Here is a 25753-nt window from a genome sequence, read left to right on the forward strand (position 1 = left end):
AGTGCTTAATGGGGCCAAACTCAAATGGTCTCCAAATTCTGAATTTCTGTTCACTAGTGATAAATTTGGGTGACAATTTCTTCAAGGTTTGTTGCCAAGATTGTGTGTTTGTGTGTTATGCGTCTCAGTCAAAGTGGGAATCCTTCACCTCCCTTTTGAACACAGTGTGTGGAAGAGGGAGTTATCATGGCTGCCATTTTTTCCTTACAACGCTCTGGATGCAAGGAACTGCGTTCTTCCTACCCTACCTACCAGTCAGATTACTGAGGAGAACCAGGCACATGGCCTGAAGTTTTATTGAGGTTTCTGTTGTAGCCACTTGTGCTGCTGAACAGCCAAGCTGCTTTTCAACTTCACGTTTTCAACACCATAAGCAACAAAACTAATTGTTCCACCCCCCCCCCGCCCCACCATGCAGGCAAATACCATATTTCAAATAACCTGCTGGCTTTTCAGCATTTCCCTCTATTTCCATCATGATCTTAGGGACAACCTCCAAGTCACTGTGGACTCTGTGCAACAGTTTAAGAATCACAGTCCTGGAACACACAGACTCATCTAGCAAACAACTGAGCTATTGCAATTGTTTCCCAGTTTTGTTTTTGTCTGCTACACTGAAAGTTGCAGCAGCCCAGATGCGAGCGAGTATATGTTAGCGGACACTTCAAGATAACAATTTGAGTAAAACGTGATTGCTGGAAGAAACATAAATCGGCTTAAGTTTCTTTCAAATCCTCTTAATTCTTTCCTTATTGTGCACGGTCAGATTGTTTGTTGGCCAGACAACATACAGGATAAGAAAAAGCAAGGCATTTTCATTCACTATCAAAGAGGAAATGGGGTAACAGTGCCCTCCTCTACACGTCTATGATTAAGTAAGTCCCACTAAGTTTAATGGACTCACTCCCAGGTAAATGGGTATAGAATTGCCGCCTGAATAGCTCTGCCGTTCTGGTAGATTCCTTAGATACTGTGCACACAAAGCCACTGCCTGTATACGACACGACAAAGAACTGTGGTAAATAAGTCAGGGTAATGGCTTTTTTTTAAAAAAAATCACAAACTGTTTATTGTTTTAGGACACATTATTATTATCTCGTTCAGTGATTCTCAAACTATATTCCAGCGAGCAATATGTTGAGGGAAATTAACTGGTATGTTTGCAATGAAAACGCAAGCCACCAAATATTCTGATATTTTTTTTTTTTCCCCCCCATATTTATTTATTGATTATTTGCATATTTTAAAGTTTCCACATACAAAGTTCCAGCATCTCAAATACAACAAGCAACAATCGTGGACAAAGAAAGAGAAGAAGAGAGAAAGAAAAAAGAGAAAACAACGAAAGTGCCTTACATTAATAATAAAGTTATTTACAATACCGATATATAATCCGTGTCATGCTTTACACTGTAGCTTCTTACTGTATCACCTATTGAACACTGCCAAAATAGTGAATCAATAGATAATAATAATATAAAAAAGATAAAAAGAAAAATAGTTAAAAAAAAAAAGAAATTTAAAAAATAATAATAAAAAAAATAATAATAATAAAAAAAGAAAAAAGAAAAAAAAAGAAAAAAGAAAAAAAAGGAAAAAAAGAAATTAAATAATAAAAACCAAATATCTCCCCACATAGTTTACGACTTCCTGACAAACCCCTTCGCTTGAACAAAAATTTATATGAATGCTTTCAATCCCTTGCTATCTCTTATACCACCTTTTAGATACATTCTTAAATATATCCTTGCTCCTCATTTTTTCTACAATCTCTTTCTGTACCATTCATCCCTCGAATGCTGGCATGGTAAGAAAACTCTTATTATATTTCAGCATGTATCTTTTATAGACTTCCCATTTGCCTACAAAATCCTGTTTGGTATTATCTCTTAAATTGTTTGTTAATAAGGCCATCTCCGCAAATTCTTGCAGTTTGACCTGCCAATCAGTGACTCTGGGTGCTTCTCGATCTTTCCAGCACCTTGCGACTACCATTCTGGCCGCTGCGGTCGCATACAGAAAAACTTCTTTTTGTTTACTTGGTATCTCCTTGCCAACCATACTAAGTAAGAAAATTCCCGGTTTTTTGACAAAAGAAACTGCCATCATCTTTTTCATTTCTTCATACACCTGTCCCCAAAACGTTTTAATTTTTGGGCACCTCCACCACATATGCATCAGATCTCCATTTTCTGCACCACATCTCCAGCAAACATTTGCAAGGCTTTTATACATTTTGGAGAGTTTAGCGGGTGTGAGGTACCACCTATGCGCCATCTTTAACATATTCTCTCTAATGTTATTATTTACCGTAAATTTTAAGGTGACCTGCCATAGCTTTTCCCATTCTTCTATATTAATTGGGTACCCCAGATCCTGTGCCCATTTAGTCATGGAATCTGTTATCATCTCGTCCATCACTTCCCAATTCAACAGGATCTTATAAATACGTGAGATCAGCTTGTTCTTGTTATGTAAAACTTCTTTTTCAAATCTAGAATTTTCCTTACCAAACCCCGTAATACTGTCTTGTTTGAACCTTTCATTGATCTGGAAGTAGTCCAACCAACTCGTAAGGTAAGTTCTAATTTCCTCGTAACTTTTCAGCACCAGGTTTCCTTCTCTCTCCTTTAGTAGTATGTTATATGTAATCCATTCTCTCATTTCATTATTTTTCCTTTTAAATGCTATGGCCTCCAGGGGAGAAATCCACCTTGGAGTTTTCATTTCAAAATGTCTTTTATATTTGTTCCAAACATTATAAATTGCATTCCTTATAATATGGTTGGTAAATCCTCTGTGTACTTTAGTTTTGCCATAGTATAAGTATGCGTGCCAGCCGAAGCGCAGATCGTATCCTTCCAAGTCTAAGATTTCCCAATTATGTAGCAAGCACCAATCTCTTAACCAAAGACAACAAGCGGCTTCATAATATAACTTGAAGTCCGGTAAGCCAAAACCACCTTCATCAATTGGTTTTATTAATATCTTATGTTTGATTCTAGGCCTTTTGCCTCCCCACACAAATTTAGATATCTCTTTTTGCCACTTATCAATATTGCTGGTTTTACTCATAATTGGCATCGTCTGGAACAGAAACAATAACTTTGGCAAAACGTTCATCTTCAATACCGCAATACGACCTAGCAAAGAAAGATTTAGCCTGTTCCATGTCTCCATTTGTCTCTTGATTTCGTCCCAACACTTGGAGTAATTATCCTTATATAGGTTTATATTCTTCGGTGTTATGTATAGTCCTAAATATTTTATCCTAGGATAGATTTTAATTTGTGTTGCCCTCACCAGTTCTTCTTTCTGGGACCGCAGATAGATTTTTTGACCAGTAATTTAGTCTTTTCCAAATTTAGCCTAAAGCCTGAAACCCTGCCGTATTCTTGAATTATTTCCAGAGTTTTTCCTAAGCTTTCGCATGGTTGCTCTGTGGTTATTATTATATCATCTGCGAAGGCCCTAAGCTTGAAGCTTCTCTCCCCCAGCGTTATACCTTTTATATCTTTTTCTTCCCTTATTCTTTTACACAGAATTTCTAATGTTAAAATAAATAATAAGGGTGATAGTGGGCATCCTTGCCTTACCCCCTTTTTAATCTCGCATTCTTGTGAAGTGTTGCCATTTATTATAATTTTTGCTTTCTGCTTACAATATATCGCCTCAATCCCCTTTATATATCTTTCGCCAAAAATCCATGTGGTCTAGTAACTCCAACATAAACCTCCACGACACCCTGTCGAAGGCTTTTTCAGCATCGACAGCCATAAAAGGCTGCCGTTTCTCCGTTCTTAACTCTAAGTATTCCAGTAAGTTTATGATGTTTCTTGTATTAGAGTAAATATGCCTCCCTGGTAAAAAACCAGCTTGGTTCTCGTGGATAATTGACTGGAGTATTTTTTTTGATCTTTCTGCTAAGATCTTAGCAAACAGTTTATAATCATTATTCAACAGGGCAATCGGTCTGTAGTTATTCATCATTTCCAGATCTCCTCCTTGCTTGGGGATAAGGGTTATGTAACTGTGTCTCCATGATTCTGGCATTACTCCCTCTCTCAATATATTATTCATGACGTTTTTTAGGGGTTCCGAAAGGATGACCTCAAGTTTTTTATAGTATAATGCCGATAGACCATCCGGTCCCGGGGTCTTTCCTGGTTTTGCTTCCTTAATCGCAACTTGGAGTTCATCAGATGTTATCGGGGTGTTTAAACTCTCTCTTTGTTCTTTAGAAATCTTTGGGAGGCAGTTTTGTTTTAAATAATCCTTTATCTCCATTCTGGTCTCATTTCCCTCACTATAAAGTTTTCTGTAGAAATTTTCAAACCTTTTTTCTATCTCCTTCGGGTCAGTTATTATTTCCCCATCTACGTAATTCTATTTATAATTTTCTCTGCCTCTCGTTTTTTTAGTTGCCAGGCGAGCAACCTCCCTGGTTTGTTAGCTTGTTCGAAATTTTTTGCTTTAAATATCTTAATTTCCACTCCAGCTCTTCGTTAACTATCATTGCGTATTGTGAGTGTAGAATTTTAATGTCCCTCTTGATCTCTGCATTGTCCGGTGTCTTACATAATTCCTTCTCCTTTTTCCTAATGCTCTCTAGTATCTCTTGCTGTTTCTTATCTTTAAGTTTCTTTTGTATTATGCTTTGTTGGATAAAAAAACCTCTCAAAAAAGCCTTGCTGGTATCCCAAACTATATTTAAGTCTGTGCCCTTATTCAAATTAAATTCAAAAAATTCTTTTAGAGTCTGTTTTGCCTTTTCGATTATTTTTTCATCCCTGATTAATGATTCGTTTAATCTCCACCTTTTCATTCTTTTTTCTCCCCATCTCAAATTTAGTTGTACCGCATTGTGGTCCGATATTGTCCTAGGATGTATTTCTGCTTTGCTTATCTTAGTTGTCAGATCCTTTGTTAACCAGATTGCATCGATCCTCCCTGCTGAATTATTGGGGTAGGAGAAGAAAGTGTAATCTTTAGTTAACGGATTTTTAAGTCTCCATGCATCTTGAAGTGTTAATAAGTCCATTAATTGAAAAAAGGTTGTTGGTAGCTTCCTTTGCTTTTTTTTTGTTATCCTTCCTGATCTATCCATTTCTGGGCTCACCACCCCATTCTGGTCTCCTAAAAGGATGATTTTTTTCCCCTATATAACTTTCTAGTTCCTTACCTAATTTTGGTAGAACTCACTTTTTTTCTCGTTTGGCGCATAGAAACCAATTACTTTAATTTTCTCCCCCCTTACAGATATTTCTACAATCACCACCCTTCCTTGCGAATCTGTGTAAATCAACCTAGGTTCCAGATATGATTTTGCATAGATTACCACTCCATTCCTCTTAGAATTACCTGAAGACACAAAATCAAGTCCCAATCTTTTACTGGATAGTACTCTAATGTGTTGTTTTTGTATATGAGTCTCCTGTAGGCAGATCAAATCTAATTTATACTTACTGAGTATATGCTCTACCCTGTTTCTTTTTTTTTTTCTCGTTCAAACCGTTAGTATTCCAAGTAAGAATCTTTAACTCCATTTAACCTTTTAATAAGTATTCCGTTATTTCTTTATTTATTTATTTGTATGTTTTGTCGATTTTTCCCAATAAAAAGAGAATAAAAGAAAAAAAAACTATTTAAGATTGAAAAATTGTCTCAGATTATATTCTGTCGCTGCGGTGTCGACCCCGCAGATAGACCAAATTAAACTTAACTTGGTCTAGATTTCACTCAAGACTCCTCCTCTTCCAGTGGCTTTTTTGGCTCCTCTGGCCCTCCCCCCGGCTGTCTCTTACCACCTAATTCCTCCCTGTATGTCCGCCAAAATCTGTCCGCCTCGGGCCAAGTGGCAAACTTCCTTCTCTTTCCTTTAAAAAAGAAGGAAATTCCCTCCGGAAATTCCCATTTATGCACTATTGATTTTTTCCTGAGAACCTCAACCAAAGGCTTGAACTTGTCTCTTTTTCTCAGGAGCCTGGGGGGGACAATCTTATGAATGATTACATCTGTCTCTTGTATTCTAAGTCTTTTCTTACTACACGTTTGCAATACTCTATCCCTAATTTCCATATTATTAAATGTAACCAAACAGTCTCCGGGCCAGTTATTTTCTCTTGCAATTCTTGATTTGATTCTAAACGCCCTTTCTATTTTACCCTCCATCTCTCTCTCGTCCATCCCCAACCATTTGGCTAATTCTACTGACAGTTTCCGCTGTATAATTTCGTCCGGTTCCTCTGGTATAGATCTGAATCTCAAGGTTTTCTCCCGACGATGCATTTCTATCATCGAGATTGCATCGAGAACCGCTTCATGGGTTTCCTTCATATCGGTAATCTCTTTTTTAATTTTGTCAATCTCTCCTTTTCTCTCTCGATTTTCTTTTTGAATTTTCCTTACCCCCTCTTCCAATCCAATTGTTTTCCCTTTTAGATCTTGTACAGACTTGGTAATTTCAAGGTTTTTAACCACTAGGTCATTGATTTTCCCTGTCATTTCCGAAATCATTCTAACATTGTCGTCCATTTTTTGTTCCATTTTGTCCAATTTTTGTTCCGTTGACCTAGTACTATCATTCATCTCTTTTCTGACGTCCGCCAGATCCTTTTTAAGTCCCAAGAGCAGATCTTTCATTTCCGTGTTCATTTCTTGCTCTTGCGTTGAATTTCTTCTATTGGGGTTCAATGTACCAGCTGGATTTACTGGGGTCGTATATTTTTTGTTCGTATTTGACATTCCTTCGGTGTACCAAATCCTCTAGTGGAGTAACCACCACAGACTCTCTGAGCTCACAATTTTTCCAAACCGGTCCCAAAGTAAGTACTCAAAATGATTCCCCCAAATGTGCACGGAAAGAGGAAAGGAAAAAAAAAAAAGAAAAGAAAAGGAGGGGGGCAGCAAAGTACCGGCTACAGTCTTCAAATCGCCGTCAAGTCCTTCAGTAACAGCTACTGTATAACTATAACTTCCTCCTCTTAAGTGCTGTTCTCTCTCAACCGCTTGCTGTTCCCAATCTTTCCTGTAGCGGCCACTATTACCACTCTTCCTTAATGTTACCAGTGCCCTTTAGGACTGTAGCCTCAAATCGTGACAAGGAGGATAGCAGGACTATGAGTCTCCCTTTTGGTTGGGGAGGGAGAGAGGGAGGAGAAAATCCTCTTGCCCCACCTCTAGTCCAGGTTCACTCTCTCAAGTTCAAATTCAAACCTTCGTCTCCAATATCCAATATCCAATAGGCAGTTAGATTCACCAACCACCTACCGGTTCTTAAAGTGCCCACTTCCCCGAGGAGTTCTCTCTCACTTTTCTTTTCTTCTTCTTCTTTTTTTTTTTCAATTCATGGACATAATCAACAAAAATAACGCCAGGGTAAGGGCCAGCTCAGGACCCCCTCAAGCCCATCCAAAATTGTAGACCATTATATTTCTCTAGAGGCAAAAAGTAAGTTTTTTAACAACTGTCTTTAGCAACTGTTTGTTGTTGTTTTTTTTGCAACTGTAACCAGATTCAGCAACTGCAGCCAAGCCCAATTGCTATAGTGTCTCCAATTTATAGTCTTCCACGTTCACTTATCCTCTAACCGACTAGTAAAGTCCAGCGAAATCCCCTTCTTACCGGCACCATGAAAGCATACCGTCCATTCTAAGTATAGTGCCTTTATTTTCTGTTCTGCTGGAGCTTGACATTCAAAAAGCTCAGGAGTTTTCCCCCTCACCAATTCACGTCCCCAACGCCGGCCATAATGCTCTTATGTCCCTCTTACGTCGCTATGAAGAGCCCGGTAGATTCCGCTTCGTTTAGATTCCTTTATACACCTCTCCCTCCAGCTTTGCCAAGTTCGGGGCACCGCCTCCGCGTTTTTGTTTAAACTTTATCTACCGGGAGGGTGTTTACTTAGCTGTTGCCGGGCTCTCCAAAAGTTGGCTTTTCCAGCGGTTCTTCTTACTGGAAGCTTAGCCGCTAGACCGCTCCCGGTGTCCGGCTTCCTCTCTGCAGGGCGGGAACACTGAGTTGGCGTCTGTGGTCTCCTTCGTTTCGGAGACCCCTCCGACGCCTCAGCGCGTCCTTACTAGGTACAGGAAACCCCCCTGTACCTTTGTGGGGGTGCGAAGCCTAGCAACCCCCCCCCCCCCGTTAAGCCCTCGCTAGAGAGTGCTTGCCTCGGAGCTCCGGAGCAAGCGACCGTGCGCGATCTGCGGAAACCCGGAAGTCCAAATATTCTGATATATGCTCTTCAGTGAAACCACGCAATTCCACAATTCCCTCAGAAAGCCTTTGTTTGGCAATAGTGATTTTAGGTGGCCATTTTAAAAGGTGGAATAATCACCACGAGGTGACATTCCTTCGCATTCACATGGTAAAATGGTTCTGGAAAAAAGTGCAAGGCCACGAGGTACTATGAGAGACTTTGGGTGCTACCTTGCTGCACAGGAAAAGGTTTCATCAGTTCCCCTGCACTTCCTGTTCTGTCACCACACCACCTTCCCATTTTGCATCTCCTTGACATCACTGCGTAGAGAACTGGTTCATGTCATTTCTGTGCAACAGAGAAACATCCAAAGCATGTTTTGAAATAGAAGCTGTGTTGTGATATTGGCTTTCCCAGGATTTGGCAACTTGAACATTTTGCAAGACCGTTTTAGCGTGTGAACATGGTCAGGAAAGCCACACCACCATGGCTTGTATATCCCAACTTTGTTCCATTGTGGAACTCAATATAGTGTCCACTGGTTTTCCAGGTGGCCTCCCATCTAGGCCCTCACTGCATCCAGCATGGTGGTTGCATCATGTGACTTCATATGATGCTAAAACTGGTGAATACAGATGACCGATCCCAGTCAGAATCACACAACTACGCATTTAACTCACTGGCTTGCTGTTCTTTGGTGGTTGGTCCCTATAATAATTAAGGAGGTAGTCTAAGGTTTCCTCCCCCTTACCCATCTAAAATTGGTGGAAATGTTTTGCCGAGAGCTGGGGAATTTGGGTGAAGACAGAAGGTATACAACCATATTTATGTGTGTCTGACACTCTGTGAAGCCAGAAAAGTTATCACAGTGAGTGTCTTCAAGGCAGAGCAAATAAATAAGCAACATTTCCAACTATTGCAATAAATCTGTGAAACGTCTGAAGACTTCTCATGATTTATTTCCTTAAAATAGAGGGCAAGTAGGTAAAGTATATCAAGCTTTAGTATATTGCATAATTCGTCATAGAAATAAGATGGCATGGGGGTGGGGCAGGAAACAAGCAAGCAAATGATGAAAAATCCTACAAACTGGACTTCAAAGCCTGCACAATACTCATTGCTGAATCTATGCACCCATCAAAGTTGGAATGAATAAATCCATCACCTCCACAGACAAGAAACGGTTTCGTATGGAGAGTTATTTGTCCTGGACTGCCAGGGAAAGCTTTGGTAACCTGGAAAAAAACAAACATGGAGGGGATTAGAAAAATAAGCAGCTATTCATTATATTGCATGACATATGAGTAACTCATATCTCAAGGAAAGACGTGTGTTAATTGGAAGAAACAGTCCCTTCGTTTTAATAATAATTGACACCTATCACAACAAACATGTTTAGTGCTCTTTCATTCTATGGTAAAATGCTTTATGACACGAGGAGGGAAAAGGAACTGAAACCTCTATAAAATTCATGAAGGCCATCTGCCTAAAATACATTTGCACTACTGATGTTGCCGAGTTTTGAAACATCGGCAATATGAATCTTAGCAGCACGCAATACTTGTCTCATAGAAAATACAAAGTACCGAAGCCTGCTTTTTCTGGTTCCAAAGCCATTTCCACTCACTCGTACATTTACCTTCCTCGCTGGATCTCATGGGGGAATCGAAGGAGGTCTTTCATTCTCCTCTCTTTGCACATGGCATGCTGCCGCACATGTGAGCCAACTGCACTGGGAAAAGCATTTCCCCTAGTATGGCACCTGCCAAGTCAAGTTGGTTTGGTGTGCCTCACCTGCACCCGGCAACATGGATGCCCACTTGAATAAAACTGGGGGGGGGCAGGTAAGTCCCACCCCGCATATTCGATCAAATGACATGGCATACCATTTGAATGGGAATTCCCTTCAACCTATGGGGGGGAGTGGCCCCTTCAAATATTTTATGGGGTGGGGACGAAGGGACCTCAGCTCGTAGGAGTTGGCTTCTATGCCCACCAATTTCAGCATAGTCTGAAGCTGCATGATAGAACACCCATGATTGCTAGAGTTAAGCAGGTCTGGGTGCAAAGAGGTCCTGGATGGGAGTCCGCCTGGGAAATCAATGGACGCTGCCTTGGGTTCCAGGATGGAACAAAGGTGGGATATAAATGTAAATAAATGGATGCATGACTAGATGGATAAATAAATAAATAGATTTAAACGTGGAAAGATTGAATCCCCATGCCTTATATAGGCTACGACTCCAATTAAGAGATTTCTTATGACAGCTAGCACTACAACACCATCATCGTTTAATATAGCTACCCATCAATAAATACCCCTTGTTTGACTTGTAACAAAACAATGTTAAAAAGACAAGATATAGCAATTAAAAGCAACCAGAAGAGTAAGAAGGAGCAAAAACCTCCCTACAACTGAGAGCGAATGAATCAAGTTAAGAGCCTGGATTTTAAGTACAATTTGAAAGTCTGGGTAAGTAAAAAGGTTTTCAGCTGGCTCCAAAAAGATGATAAAGAAGGCTTGGAAAGAGCATGCCTAAGCCTCTGCCCATAAGCCATGTTATCAGTGTGCAGGTTTGCATTATGGCTGTGAAAGCCCCTAATCTGATTCAGGGCCTCATTTGGCCCTTTGGAGTGGCCCTAATCTGATCCTGACCTGGATCCAGGGCCCAAAATGGATTGGGGCCTTGCACAGTTTTTCATTAGGGCTTAAAACCACAATTGAACATTTGGTGGGTGGGTGAGGGAGAAGGAGGCAGTGTGCGTGCGTTTCCTTCTACACCTTCCTCACCTCACCTCCTGACCCACCCTTTAGACAGGCCCAGATTGATCTGGGAGACCTGGGGCAGCCTCAACCCACTCTGGCCAAATCCTGGGTCAACCAGAATCAGTTCAGGATTTGGGATTTGTCTGGAGCAATGGTTTGCATATATTCAGCATTATTATTATTATTTTTTAAAAACACCTCTCAATTTGAAGAGAGCACAGAAGCAGTGGTCCGAATCCAATACATAAAAACACAATGTATGTTGAGCCTATGATACTGCTAATGGTCAAGGAGTTCTCTAAACAGTGAGAAATGGCATTACATTTCTCTGGGCAAAGTAAACACTGCATGCGTGGTCCCCTCCACCCCTTGACTTTGTTAGGAGAGGAATGGAATAGATTCCTTTTAGCATCAATAGACCCGTTTACAGAAAGAGAGTACAATATAAATAAAAAGGAACATAGACTGTGATTACTGCTGATGCAAATGGAAATAGCTGTTTATATGTTTACAGATATGGAATTTGCCTGGGCTTTATAAAAGGGACACATCCACAGATTAATGTCAACAGGGCAAAACAGCAACGACTGCTTATCAAAACCACTGACTCAGATGAAAGAAGTGATACGGAAATACTTTATCTTGAATTAAAGCTATGCCTGCCATATGGCTATAAAGATGAGCCACAGCTGAGTCAGCAAGCTAATGCCAGCCACATCTTCCTTCCTCTTGGCCTTGGTTTCTGTCCTGCTGCACTCTTAGACTTCTCCTGCTTCCCACCTTTTCCTGCTCATCTTGCCTCACCTGCCCTGTTCATCCCCATCCCTTCTCCATTTGGTTGTCACTTCTACCATATGCCTTTTCCTAGGCTACCTACTGCCTCCCTCTTTTGACCACCATGTTTACTTTCTTGCCTACTCACCTGATCTTTCTGCATTTGCCCCCTTCTTCCACAGCTCAGTGGTAAAGCATCTGCTTTATACAGAAGGTCCTAGGTTTAATCCCCAGCCTGACACCATGGAGAGCTCCTGCCAGGCAGTGTGGACAGCACTGAGCCAGATGGAGGAAGGGTCTGCCTCAGTACAAGGTATCTTCCTATGCTGCCTTGTTTCCATATATATAACTTATAGGGAAGTTCACCCAGCCTTGAGATGGCTGAATCCTTCTAACAAGCAGAAATCTTTTTCATTTTTATTTTTTATTGTTTGCCCCCCGCAAACCTGTAAAGTCTGCTTTTAGAAATCCTGCATTGTCATGTAGCAGTCTATATTACTAGACAATGGCTGTGCACTGGGCTGCTTGCTTCTGTAGGTTTGCATTCCTTCTTTGACAATTATTGTAAAAAAAAAGGCATTGGTAATGCTTACAAATATGCCTAGTTAATGTTAGACTTAATCAGTGCTAATTTTTCTTTAATAGAAAAAGTGGTGCCGGAACTCACCGTGAACACCTCCCTCGTTCTCTTAGAATGGCAATGGCACCCACCTGAGAGGTGCTGAAACTCACGTCAAGCGAGTTCCGACTGAACAAAAGCACTGGACTTAATAGTCTAATAGCAGCCCCCACCCCCAATGGTAATGTGTATTATTCTACATCCTTCTCAAAATGTAGTTAGCTGCTCCTACTGCATTTGGTGGCCCACTTCCACATTCTGCCGAGGGGGCCATTTGACTTTTGCCCCGAAGTCCTGCTCCGGCGGCATCAACAATTTTTAACCTTTAACCCTTTTCAACTCTGAACTGAATTTAGCTTGCGGATAAAAGACATATTTTATTTATTTCATGTGTTAAAATTCGTACCCAGTTTTCCACCAAATGGTGCTCAAGACGGCTAACAGCCCCAATGTAAATACAATATGAGAAAGCATCAATAAAACACATTGTAAAAAAGAACTAAAGTAAGGCAGGCAAAACATTACTAACAACTCTTAAAGCAAGCCCAACATTAAGTCTCAAACCTCAGCACTCTTGTTTCGTATTCAAATTAACAACTAAAGACATTCACAGGAACATAATGCTCAGCCTGACTGATGGAGACATTGCTCCTTAATCAGTTTTATTTCACTCATTTATTGCTTTATCTTATACATGTTTATCACCAAGCATTGCAACACCAACTTTTGCAAAAAATTTAATTTGGAAGGCAGTTGCTAACCAAGAGCACCAGCCTTTGTATCATACAAATTGACACGATGTGTGAACTGAAATGTCCCAACTGGCTTTCGCTGAAGTCTGCTGAAAATCTCAAGCAGGGTGGATGAAAGTTAAGGGAATGAATACCGTGGGTGATGCTAATGGCTGCATGTGATGACAATGCAATCAACATGGGTGAAAAAGGTCCAATTTTATACTCTTCCTGGTTAGGTTTTTCACTGCGATGGATGCCAATGTTTATGAATGTTGCTGTCAAATATTTATTGAATCAGAGATACGCTTGTAATATTGACTGAAATGTACATCTTCTGGCAAGACTAAGAGAAGGGATTTGTGCATCATGTTAACTGAGATCAATGAATAATTTAGAGTGGCCTGCATTTTCATTTTCCTTTATGCATGTAATATAAAGCCAATACCCATCCGCACCATAGACAGAGCCATGTAAAGCCAGGGCTTTACATTACATGCACTTCATGCCAAGTAGCATGCTTGGCTATTGACACCAATTGCAATATCCACTGGTGTGTGTGTGTGTGTGCGTGCGTGCGCACATATGCTGAGTGTTGATGGAGTTAGGGAACAGACAGAACCCGGGCCCTTTTCTTTTCTCTGGAGAAAAGTGGGGTGTTAGGGCTCACCGTGATATTTGACCGAGGGAACTTCCAAGCTGTCAACAATCTATGGGAGAGGCTGAAGTGCATACTGGGAAATTCAGCCTTGCATAGCTGAAGTGGGTTAAAGCACTCCGCCATCCTAGCACAACAAATACACTTTTTAAAAAATAAACAGGCTTTTTGCAGTTAGGAAGGTGATGGGGAAATGCACTGAAAAGCATGGAATGAATGAATGAATGATTAACCAGAAGTATAAATACCTTGAAAGCATATCAGAATGCTCATTGTTGTATCCAGGCAGAGACTGGGTACAATCCAACCTCCTTCTAAACTTAGTGCAAGCAAATCAGGATGCTCAACAGATAGTCTGGAGGAGCCATCAAACTGAAAATACAGTGAGAGAAGGCTGAGCTTCTCTTACCCTGCTGTTTCATGAGCATAGCTTAAAAACCATCTAAGTATACAGTGCCTTGAACTTTCTAAATTTAACACTGGACAAAAGTATCTAAAAACAAAATCCAATTTAATTTTTTTTCCTTTTCATTTTGGGGGCGGGGGGGGGGGAGCAGCCCCATGGAAATTCCCAACTGACCCATTACAGAGAACAGAACAAATAGCTGAGCCTGCAGGATGAGAGAAAGAAAGGGAAAGAAATTATTTAGTACAAGGAGGGAAAGGGGAAGATAGGGTGTGAAAAAAAAGTGCAGCAGGGGCCAACAGGAGAGTGATGCGACCAAATTAAGCCATGGCATAGGAAGAGCCCGGTAGGCCCATCTAATCCAACATCCTGTTATCAGGGGCCAGACATTCCTATGGGAAAGAGAACTTTTGGACCTCTCTCTGTCTTTCTCTCCTCACTTCCTGTGTCAGCCTTTCCAGCACAGTCAATGGATATTCCCCCTATACATTCTACCACTGTGGTTAAGGATCTGCAGCCAAGAACCAACTGTGCAGCAAACCCAGCAAAGTTTCTCTTCCCCCTGTGTATCAGCTCCCTTTAACATTTAGCATGCCCTGTGGCCTTGTTTTGTTTAAAAGGCGGTGGGGGGGGGGAGGAAAGAACTGTCTCCAGCCATTGCAAGCCAGCTGTCGTATGTGGGCCACTGAGCTTTCTTTAATAATGGAAGGGATGTGCTTTTAGGAAGCAGTTCGAGACTTGACAGCTCGTGGTGGCCTGTTTGGCCTGCCTGATTCCACCTTTCGCAAACGAGCCTGTATAAAAAAAGCAGGACTCTCTGGAGAGCACAGAGTACAGTAGATGAGTCATGCAGAGCATTACCGTGACATCTGCTGCCACGGCTATCGTTATGGATCCGTAAGCCTGCCTGTTCAGGCTGACGGTGTATGCGTGTGGGAGGAGTTAATGGGATAGAGAGAATTTCTCTTTCCCGAACTCTGTAACGCAGTGCCAGACTGCAGTTTTCAAAGCTACAGCTGCTCAAGGGGCACGGCATCTATGGCAGTGCCTAGGAGCAATCTGTCTGCAGAGAACATACGTGCAGGAGGAACCCAAGTGCACACTTCTGGGACCAGCTTTCGCCGCTCCACATTGTCACGGAAAGGAGGGCAGGGCATGCCCTAGTGAAATGGCAGTTGTATCCAGGAATGAATACAAGGGGAAGGAAGGAAAGGAAAAGAATGACCAAACTTAGTGGGGCCTTGTAGGCATCTAGTGCAACCCCCTCCTCAATACAAGAAACCCATAGCTAGATGATTTGACTAGACTCTGCTTAAAGACCTCCATCTCTCCCTTAGATAACTGGTTCGACTATAGGCTTGTTCTTACTAAGACATTTCTCCAGCTTAAATTCACCCTTCTATATTGATTTAAGCCCAACAGTTTTAGTCCTATCCTCTGGGGCAGCAGAGAACAAATCTTTGCTGTCTTCTGTGTGAGAATCATTGGGTATCTGAGTGCTGTTGCGATCTGCCTCAGAATTCACCAGACCCAAGTTGCCCATTTCTTTCAAGTTTTCCTCATAGGCCTTATTTTCCAGATTCTCAATCATCTTTGTTGACTTTTTCCTGAACCTGTACTGGTTTGTCTATATCCTTCTTAAAGTGTGAAGGCAGAACTGTGCACAGTGCTTCCAGATGAGCTCTGAACTGTGCAGAATAAAGTGGTGCCTTTACTTCTTACATATTGGAAACCATGGCTCTATTAGGCTAAAACTGCATTAGCCTGTATTGATGCTACATCACACAGCTGACTCATGTTCATGTTGTGCAGGACTGTGATCCAGACATCACAGCCAGGTATTCCCCCCCGCCCCAAATCCTATACTTGTACAATTGATTTCCTTCCTCTAACTGAAGAACTCTGCAATTTTCTCTGTTGAATTCAGTTTCTTTTTGTTTCAGACCAGTTTTCTATTCCTTTTCATTTTGCCAGAAATATTGATCAACAATGGGAAAACATCCAGAAATTTCAAACGCTATGAAAATTGTATTACCGGTATATTTATAAGGACACCTAATGTCAATTATTCCTTCCATTATTATGTGGCTTACATTATTAAGATTCGCTTGTACCGTATATACTTGCGCATAAGCCGACTTTTTCAGCCCATTTTTTGGGCTGAAAAAGTCGCCCTCGGCTTATGCGCAAGTGAGGCGGGCGGTGGGGAAGGAAAAGCAGAGAGAAAGAGCTTCTCTCCGCTTTCCTATCCCTCCCCCCACCCCACCGGGAAATGTGCAGGACGGGGGCATCTTCTCCGATCCCGTCCTGTGCGTTTGCAGCTGTCTGCGAGGTGGTTGGGAAGGAAAAGCGGAGAGAAAGAGTTTCTCTCCGCTTCCCCACCCCACCCCACCAGGAAATGCGCAGGATGGAGATCTGAGACGCGTCTGCGAGGTGGTTGGGTAGGAAAAGCGGAGAGAAAGAGTTTCTCTCCGCTTCCCTCCCCCCCCCACCAGGAAATGCGCAGGATGGAGATCTGAGACGCTCTTCTCCGTCTTCTCCGATCCCCGCACGATCCCATCCCGTGCGTTTGCAGCTGTCTGCGAGGTCCTAGCGCCTCCAGACACAAGCTGGAAGGGTAAAGACGCCTCTGCCTCCACTCACCAGCAGAAAGGCACAGAATGGAGGATCGGAGAAGCACTGCACAATGCTTCCCCCTCTGTCAGTTGGGGGGGGGGAGAAGTGGAGAGAAGCTCTTTCCTGCAAAAGGCACAGGACAGGATCAGAGAAGCTGGGGGCACTGGCTTGCCAAGGGTTAAAAAGGATTGAGTGGGATTCCTAGAGAGGTCAGGAAATACCAAGCCCACCTACAAAAGGAGGAGGGGGCCTTTGTCTCTCTCTTCTGCATGTGCTGCATCCCTGGCGCCTCCTGAATCCAGTGAGTCTCTGCTCATCTTGCAAAGGGTCCATTGGGGAGAAGAGGGGGTCCCTGGGATGAAGGGGAGGGTGCAGGGAGGACCCCCAAGTCAAGGAACAGAGCCTCTTGCCCCCCTCCTCTCTGCAAAGCCCAGGAGGAGGCAAGGTCACAGGAGCTCTGCAACTCTTATCTTCCTTTGGATCCATTCACAGCTTGGCTGTTTGGGAAGGGAGGGGGTCTTTGGGGAGGGAAGAAAAGGGCCTGAAAATAAACCCCCCCAGACACAGGAATCAGTCCCATTTATTGATAGAGGTTGTAGGGGGATGGAAATATTGGACATAAAATACACCAAAGAAATAAAAAGGAAAGCCTAACTGTTGGAAGAGGGGAGGGGGCAAATAAAAGAAAGCGCTTATTCCTGTGGTGCAGAGTCAAGCCTATGGAACTCCTTGCCCCTGTTTTTCTTTGAAATAAATATTCAAAAACATTTAATCTACTGATGTCTCAATTAATGTAATTTTATTTATTTTTATTTTTGAAATTTACCAGTAGTTGCTGCATTTCCCACCCTCGGCTTATGCTCAAGTCAATAAGTTTTCCCAGTTTTTTGTGGTCAAATTAGGTGCCTCGGCTTATATTTGCGTCGGCTTATACTCGCGTATATACGGTAATTATCACTCTTTTTAGAGAAGCTAATCACTGCCGTGCTTTACTCACATCCTGTACTGTGATGTATGGTTGCTTCTGAAGAGTTCCTGTGAACAATTAGTACTAAATGTCGCCACGAAACTGCGGGATGCACCACAGAGAATATACAGCCGTACCTTGGAAGTCGAACAGAATCTGTTCCGGAAGTCTGTTTGGCTTCCAAAACATTCAAAAACCAAATCACTGCTTCTAATTGGCTGCAGGACGTTCGGTTTCCAAAAGAATGTTCGCAAAATCACTTCCGGGTTTGCGGAGTTCGGGAGCCAAAATGTCTGAGTTCCAGGGCATTAAGGATCCAAGGTATGACTGTATGTCAATTCTGATGAACTCTACTGGTTCCCTGTTCACTTTCTGGGCCCAATTTAAAGTGCCCAATTCATTAGTCTTTGACTGCCATTCAGGGTAGTTAAAGGACCATCTTCTCCACTATAAACCTACCTATTCTTCAAGATATTCATTGGAGGCCTTCTTTCACTTCAAGTATGGGAGAGAATTGCCCTGGGCAGTCCCTTTCAAGGCTTTGGAACTCCGAGACAAACAGTGTGTTTGCAAAGCGCCTTTTGCTTTCTGTCTATGGTACTGAGCTTTTTAGGAGGAAGGTTCTGCTGCTTTTTTGATTGTTGTTGTTGCTGTTTCAAATAACTGTATTTGGTTTTGATGCTGTGTAGCTGCCTTAGAGTGTCAGTGTTGTGAAATGTGAAAGAGAAAAAGATAAAGAGTTTTTAAAACTAGATGAAAAAGAATAGAGTGGCAACTGAAATGACAACAACTGGAGCAAAATCTTCTGAACAACCAAACCCCATTTTAATACACAGTAGAAATGAACATTATTAATGTTTTTGGTGGTGGTGGTGGTGGGGGAATGGGACATAGATCAACGCTTGCTTCAGAGTAAAGGTTCTTTTAGGTAGATCAAAAGATGTACATCCCTCTGGCAGTGAGACCAAATGATATAGAAGTGAAAGACAGCAAAACAAATGAGAAGGTTTTTTTTTTTTAAATAACAAACAGCAGCTTAAGAAAAAGAATGCAACCCCCCCCTTCAAATCTTCCCAGTAAAGTTTCCCACTTGACTCTTCCCTGGAATCTGTTGTTGTTTAGTTTGGGTTTGCCTCTTCCGGATCAAAGATTTGTTTAGAAGTGCAACTGAACTACAAATGTCAAGTTTACTGCTCTACTTCCCTTGTGTTATTGTATGTCACTAGGTACAAGGCAGCACAAAGCATCAACCTTAGTAAGAAAACGATGGTACCGAGCAACAACAGCTCCGATCATTCGTAACAAAAATCATTGTCTACAAAATAATAAATCATGTGCTTCAGGTGTTTAATTGGGACTTGTAAAATCCAGCCCCTCTGCTGTTAAGAATTTAACTGGCGCTCTAAGCCAGCTAAAACTAGGGAGACTAGCTCACTTGTTCCTGGACTGTAATGGGGAGGAGAATGGACAAAGCAAAAGAGGGCCACCTGAAAGGGAGCAGGGTGCAACAGGAGTGAATAACAGGTGTGCAGAAGCAACTGGGCAAGACACAAGCCTCTGGACCTACAATTCTTGATTCAAACAATAGGCAGAAGAGAACCCTATCCTATGGAGGGAATGAGAGTTAAAAGAGGTATTCTGTCCTTTGGCTACATTGGATCTTCTAGTCAGTGTGTACACAGAATAATAGCATTGTGGAGTTGGACAGGATGCCGAGGGCAATCTAGTCCAACCCCCCCCCCCCCCGGTAATCCAGGAATCACGCAAGTATGCACACATATGCGCACATACAGGGAAGAAATGCAGCATGCCTATGTAGGATTATTATTAGCTGACAGTGCTGTACTTCGAAATTCAAAATCCCCTTCCATAGGGTCATTTTGGCTGTATGATACCTATGGCAGAGATGCCCTTCCAATTCAGCAGGAGAGACCAAGTCAACGTGCCTTTTGACCCTTTGTGCTTGGGAATGGGAGGTGGGTCTGCTTTTAGGAATGTGGGCTCCTTTAACATATAATTTCAATGATATAGCAAATGCGCCGCTTATAAAACAAGTATGAAATGACCATATTGCTCAGGCTATGCTCCCCCCCCCCCCCGAGTCCTACCACAATGCAACATGATGGCCGAAAAGACTTTCTGGCTCAGGAATCCTTGATTGCTGATGCTAATGTTGTCTTATCATAATTAAACCATGGGATAGAGCACGGCAGCTGTGCTGCTAAGTAGTATCAATAGAAGTTTGGGAGGACTAATCCCACATCTTCCATGGATAATTGTAATGTCTGCATTTTAATCCTGGGATTGTATTTGGCCCATATGAAGGGCATAATGGCTGTACTGAATTAACAAAAAGAATAAATCCCGCTTGAAAGCCTCGGGGGGTTGGGGGGACCACGTCCACCCTTCATTTTCTCCTTTTGCTGCTGTGTCAATAGTTGATTGGAATGTTAAAAGCAAAAAATGGCTGTAAGGTAATTAGTGAGCACCACTGCATAGTCAGTAGTCAGTTTTTGTAGGGAGCTTCCTTTCTGAGAATGCATTCTTCAATTACATTCACTTAATGCCATCTACGGGGACAGATCTATGGCTAACAAATAAGCTTCTTATGAATCAGCAACATCTAATATATAAGCATGTGTGAATTAATGGGGCAGGCAAAGACCTCTTTGTCGTTGTCATCATCACCATCACCATTGTTATTTATTGAATTTCTACACCACCTTTTACCAGAAGATCACAAGGTGGTTTACAATATAAAAACAGATGAAATATGTCCAAAAACCAAGCCACATCGGAAATTCAGCTTCTGAAAAATGTTCAAAAACCGGAACACTTACTTCTTGGTTTTTGGCGTTTGGGAGCAGATTTGTTCATCATCTAAGCCGCTTGAGAACCAAGGTTCCACTGTATCTCTCCCCACCCTCCCCAGATTAAAAGGTCACAGATAGTTTAATTATCTTAAGGCCTGGGAGAAGAGGTATGTTTTTGCCTGGCACCTAAAGATATGCAAGATTGCCCGGGGAGAGAAATCCACTAATGGGGAGTCACTGCAGAAAAGGCCCATTCTGTACTGTACTGCAGTACTGAGCTGTTTAAGGTTGTATAGGTCAAAACCAGCACTCTGAAATGGGCCCAGAAACTAATTGGCAGCCTGTGAAGTTGGGCCAAGATTGGCATTATATGCTCAAACCGCCTTGCCTCAGAGAGCAACCTGGCCGCTAAATTCTGCACCAGCCAAAGTTTCTGAACTGTCATCAGAGGCTGCTCCACGTATAACACATTGCTGTAATCTAACCTAGAAGTTACCAGAGCATACACAACAGTACCTGTAGTTAAGACTGTCCCTGTCCTGATATGGGTGCAGCTGGGCCACCAGCCAAACTAATGGAAGGAACTCCACAGCACTGAGGCCACGTGAACCTCAAGTGACAGCAAAGTACCCCTGAGCTATGTACCTGCTCCTTTAGAAGAAGTGAAACCCCATCAAGAGCAGACAACCAGCCATTCAGCCTAGGGAACCACTCACTAACAATGCCTCATTCTTATATGGATTGAGCTCCAGTTTACTGGCTCTCATCCAGTCCATTACCAAAGCAAGAAAATGGTCCAGCACATACACTGTCTCACCTGCAACTGTAAAGGAGAAGTGGAGCTATGTGCCATCAGCATATTGCTGACAATGTTCTCCAAACACTAAGTGATTTATGACTTCACGTGCAGAGGACGTTATCTGGCATGTGGGTCATTATGTGCATTATAAGGTTTGCATAAATGTTAAATGCAAAGATCCATTTCATGTCCCATTTACTTTGGCCCTGAGCTATATGCCTAGCCCTAAAGTACCATGCCGCACAATCCTAAGCTTGGTTCTTGGCTAACCTGTAGTGGACACAGAAGTGGTGGCTAGAGAATATATAGGTCCAAGAAAAGATCTGTTCAAAGCACCCTTATTATTTTTGATGTGGCCAGTTGGTGTAACCTTGCTACATTTATAGTACTGAAATGTTGTTGCCTTTTAAATTTATGTTAAAACTCAAGGAAAAACCAATAAAAATCATTTACAAAAAAAGAAAGAAATGTTGTTGCCTTTTGCACGCTCTTACATTCCTTACATGTTGCTGTTTTATTATTGCTGTTGGTGTGAAATTATTCTTACAATTGTTGATTATGTGATGTATTGTTGTTCTTGTTGTTGTGGACAACACAACATCTTTTTTGTGTGGAAAGGCGGTGTACAAATAAAGTGATGACGCTGATGATGTTTGTTAGGGAAGCTAACTCCTAGGGTAAGGGTGCATAGGATTGAAACTTTAGATGCCTACCTATAAGATGAATGTGGCAAACAGATAATTGCAAACATGTCTACAAGACACACACTTGTCAAGCTCTGGCTGCCTCAGTGGCGGCCTCTGTTTTTGCTCCATGGCAACCCTAAGATCCATGAATCGTGTTCAGAGTTGTGCATCTCTCTTCTTCTCTCTGGGCTCCAGGAATTAAATACCATGTCCCTAATTTCAAACCAGCTATTACAGTGCAGGCCATTGTGGGCATTACAGTAGCACGAGTGATGAATTATAATAACCACAATAAACCTAATTAACAACCTGGTGTTTTTATCTTTGTAATTAAATCTAGCTGCCATAATGATAACCACTCTGGAAATCCTGCTGCTGCTGCTATTATATTATGATCAAAACAGATTACCTTATGGTAGTATTTTTAACCTCTGGTCCTCAGATGGCCTCTTGCTGGTTCAGAGGCTGTTTCCTGCCACTCTGGAGCAAGAGTGGCATTTGAGCCTCCTGCTGCTGAGGCAGAAGCTCAATTTGCCCCTTCCTTTGACAGAAAGGGAGTCCCAGAGCCAGATCACTTTGTAGCTGGATGAAAGTGGGGAGATGAGCGAGTGATAAAACTCAAGTTTCAGGGCAGGCTATGCCCACCTCCTAAGAGGCTGTTGCACATGTATTGTGGCAGTCACATTTAAGAACAAGGGACAAACCAATGCTACAAGATGAGTATGAATCATGTGCATTGGCAAAAAAACCGTGCCTTAAAATCTACTTTTCTTCTTTTAATTTCAAGAAGAAGAAGAAGAAGAAGAGTTTGGATTTGCTATCCCGCTTTATCACTACCCTAAGGAGTCTCAAAGCAGCTGATGTTCTCCTTTCCTTTCCTCCCCCACAACAAACACTCTGTGAGGTGAGTGGGGCTGAGAGACCTCAAAGAAGTGTGACTAGCCCAAGGTCACCCAGCAGCTGCATATGGAGGAGTGGAGACGCGAACCCGGTTCACCAGATTACGTGACTACCGCTCTTAACCACTACACCACACTGGCTCCCAGGCTCCAGAGCCATGGCAGAAATGGAAAGGTGACTGACTGGCTAAGTTTATATGGCCCTTTTCTGCCAATGCATACAAGACAATTTACGATTTAAAATAATGGCTTATAAGGCACAGTACAAAATGAAAACAAAGCAGAGAAATAGGAAAACAAGCAAATGGAGTTATCAAAGATAATCGCTGTTTCCATTTTTCATGTTCATCATAGTTTTGATTTTTAAAGCTGAGCAGCCTGAGGCCAGGGTGTCTAAAGGACCACCACTTTCAACATGAACTTATATTCAGAGTCATTTTAGTCTTCTGGGGGCAGGGAGGTGCTTGCAAGCAAGGGGGTCCTTTTACTGGTGATGCTAAATTATGGAATCCTGTCCCTAGATATGCTTTCTGGGATCTTTCCTTAGTTATATTTTGGGTGCCAGGGAAAGATTATACAGTACTGTTCTTTCATGCTTTTAATGTATCTAAGATCCTCTCATTGTCTTTTTTTGTTTGTTTGGTTAAAGCTGCTGTTTAATTTGCTGGCCTTGATGTTTTTATCTTGCAGTTTGATTGTTGTTTACTTTGCTGTTTGGTATTGTTTATTCTTCTACTGGTTACTTGAGGGTATTGTCTTTAAAAAATGGACTTTTATAAAACAAACAAACAAACAAACAAGTTTCTTAACTTAGTTCAGGGGCAGTGTGATGAGCATAACAGGTATATATCCATGTCTGGTCCTGCCCTGTAACATCTTGTGAAATTCATTGCGCGATGTGATGATATCTATCTATCTATCTATCTATCTATCTATCTATCTGGTAACTATCAGCATCTTCTGGTAATTATCTGCACACACATTACAGTTGCTATATCAATATATCAATCTCTCTCTCTCTCTCTCTCTCTCTCTATATATATATATATATATATATTCATATTCATTCTCCTTCTACAAATGTTGTTATGGCTCCATTAGTTTATGTGAAGGCATAGAAGAAGAGAAGAAGCTATGCCAGAAGAGAGACATATATGAAGAAACAGCCATTTCAGCCACCAGAGCAAGGTGTATCATATTTGACAGCCAGCTATATACTATTTCCCTTTATCATCTTTTATCCAGAGATAGGAAAATAGCTAACCATGATTACATCAGAGGCACCATTTTTTTGTTCCCAGCATCTGGCTAGCTGGAGGCCCAGCCTGGGATGGGGGGCATCTATCTCCAGAAGGGACTCACACGGAGAACCAAGATAGCAACAGTTTCTCTGCTCCATTTCACACATTTGATAAGTAACTGTCCTGCAACGCTCAGTTGTCCTGTAGCAAGAACAAAGAACTAACAGGGTCAGAAAAGATAAAGCAGAATAAAGAATAGACTTCAGGCCCTCTGTGCGACCCCAGGTTTTCACGCCACAGTGGTGCATGGATATAGGGTCTCTCTCTGTGATACGGTTGACCACCATGATTGCTGCTGCTGCCATTGCAGGGTGCTTTTCTAAAGAAGGTGGGTATGAACCTACCTTAGAATGGGTCAACCTCATGGAATGCTTACACCCAATTCTGCACATTTTCCATAGTTGGCGGCAGGCATAATACTTAACTGGAGATGCCAATAATTCAACTAAACCCACACATACAGAACTCAAAGTGCTGTAAATGTTATTGGTAGGTGGTCTCCCCTTTGTCTGGATCTAGACCCGCTTAGCTTCAATGAGATGAGTGCATCATGTGCCCTCATAACAAAGCCCTGGCTCTTTGTGCTATACCACAAAGCTTCAGCAAGGGACCACATCCTGATACAACAGTGATATGTAGGCGGCTTGCATTCAGATGTCTCACAAAATGCTGAACAAACTACAGCGAGTCAGTGTTCAGAAGCCAGTGCAACACTTGAATAAAAATCATGTGCGCCTCTCACATTCCCGAACAAGCTATCCTTGGGTGGTATCTGACTTGGGCATTTTGCTATCATCCATTATTAGAGATTACCTGAGAATACCTCCACCTATGGCACTTGATGCTGGCTGGTTTAGGCAAACTAGGTACAACATCTTTCAGCTGGTCTAGGATCAACTGCTGAACCTTTTCCTTGTCTGACTCCAAGTGGCTAGTTCCAAAGGGAACGCTGGTGTGAACAACAACAGATGGCGCGACATCAGGTGATTCTGCAAGAGATACAAAGAAATACATACATACATATATATATATATATTTACAGATGGCCTCCAAATAAATATGTTCAAGATTCAGCACTGTTTTGTACCTTAAACGCAGCTTCAATTGGAATCCAAAAGCAACTAATGGCCTAGTAGCTCCCTAAGAGTTAATATGGATAGCACAAAGTAAGCATTATACCGGTAATCTGTTTTCTCTCTGAACAACATTTAATTCAGGGGTGGGGAACCTTTTTCAGCCTGAAGACTGCATTCCCTTCTGAGGGCCACATGCCAGAGGTAATAAATGTATTTTTTACTTTTGTACAATGGGCTAGTATCTTCACATATTCACAAGCCCCTCTCTGTCATCTATCTGCGCAAGCAGGAGGCATTATTGGAGTTCAAGGACACAATATAAGCGGGCAAAAACACTAAAGTTGTGGCTTGGGGACAGGGGGTGTAGCTTAGAGAGAGTGTCCTGAGGACCATATAGAGAGGAATGTACCACCTAGTAACTAAAGTATATAAAAGGTAAAAGGT

General features: G+C 42.0%; 1 protein-coding gene across 1 annotated transcript; it reads right to left on the reverse strand.

Moving 5' to 3' along the window:
• Window positions 1-9113: 9113 nt before the first annotated feature.
• LOC117046255 (renalase-like) lies at window positions 9114-25247 on the reverse strand. Its single transcript, XM_033148053.1, has 2 exons — window positions 25047-25247; window positions 9114-9432 (listed from the first exon to the last, which is right to left on the reverse strand). Exons 1-2 carry the CDS (start codon window positions 25245-25247, stop codon window positions 9280-9282), a joined length of 354 nt encoding a protein of 117 aa, XP_033003944.1. The 3' UTR covers window positions 9114-9279.
• Window positions 25248-25753: the final 506 nt, after the last annotated feature.

This window comes from Lacerta agilis, chromosome 5 (assembly GCF_009819535.1).
Source record: "Lacerta agilis isolate rLacAgi1 chromosome 5, rLacAgi1.pri, whole genome shotgun sequence".
Classification (NCBI taxonomy): Eukaryota; Metazoa; Chordata; class Lepidosauria; order Squamata; family Lacertidae; genus Lacerta; species Lacerta agilis.

Coding starts and splice junctions, on each gene's coding strand:
- LOC117046255 (XM_033148053.1), bottom strand. CDS start 25,247: ATGTATTTCTTTGTATCTCTTGCAGAATCACCTGATGTCGCGCCATCT. Junction 9,433..25,046: donor ATAGGTGGAGGTATTCTCAG/GTAATCTCTAAT, acceptor GTTTTTTTCCAG/GTTACCAAAGCTTTCCCTGG.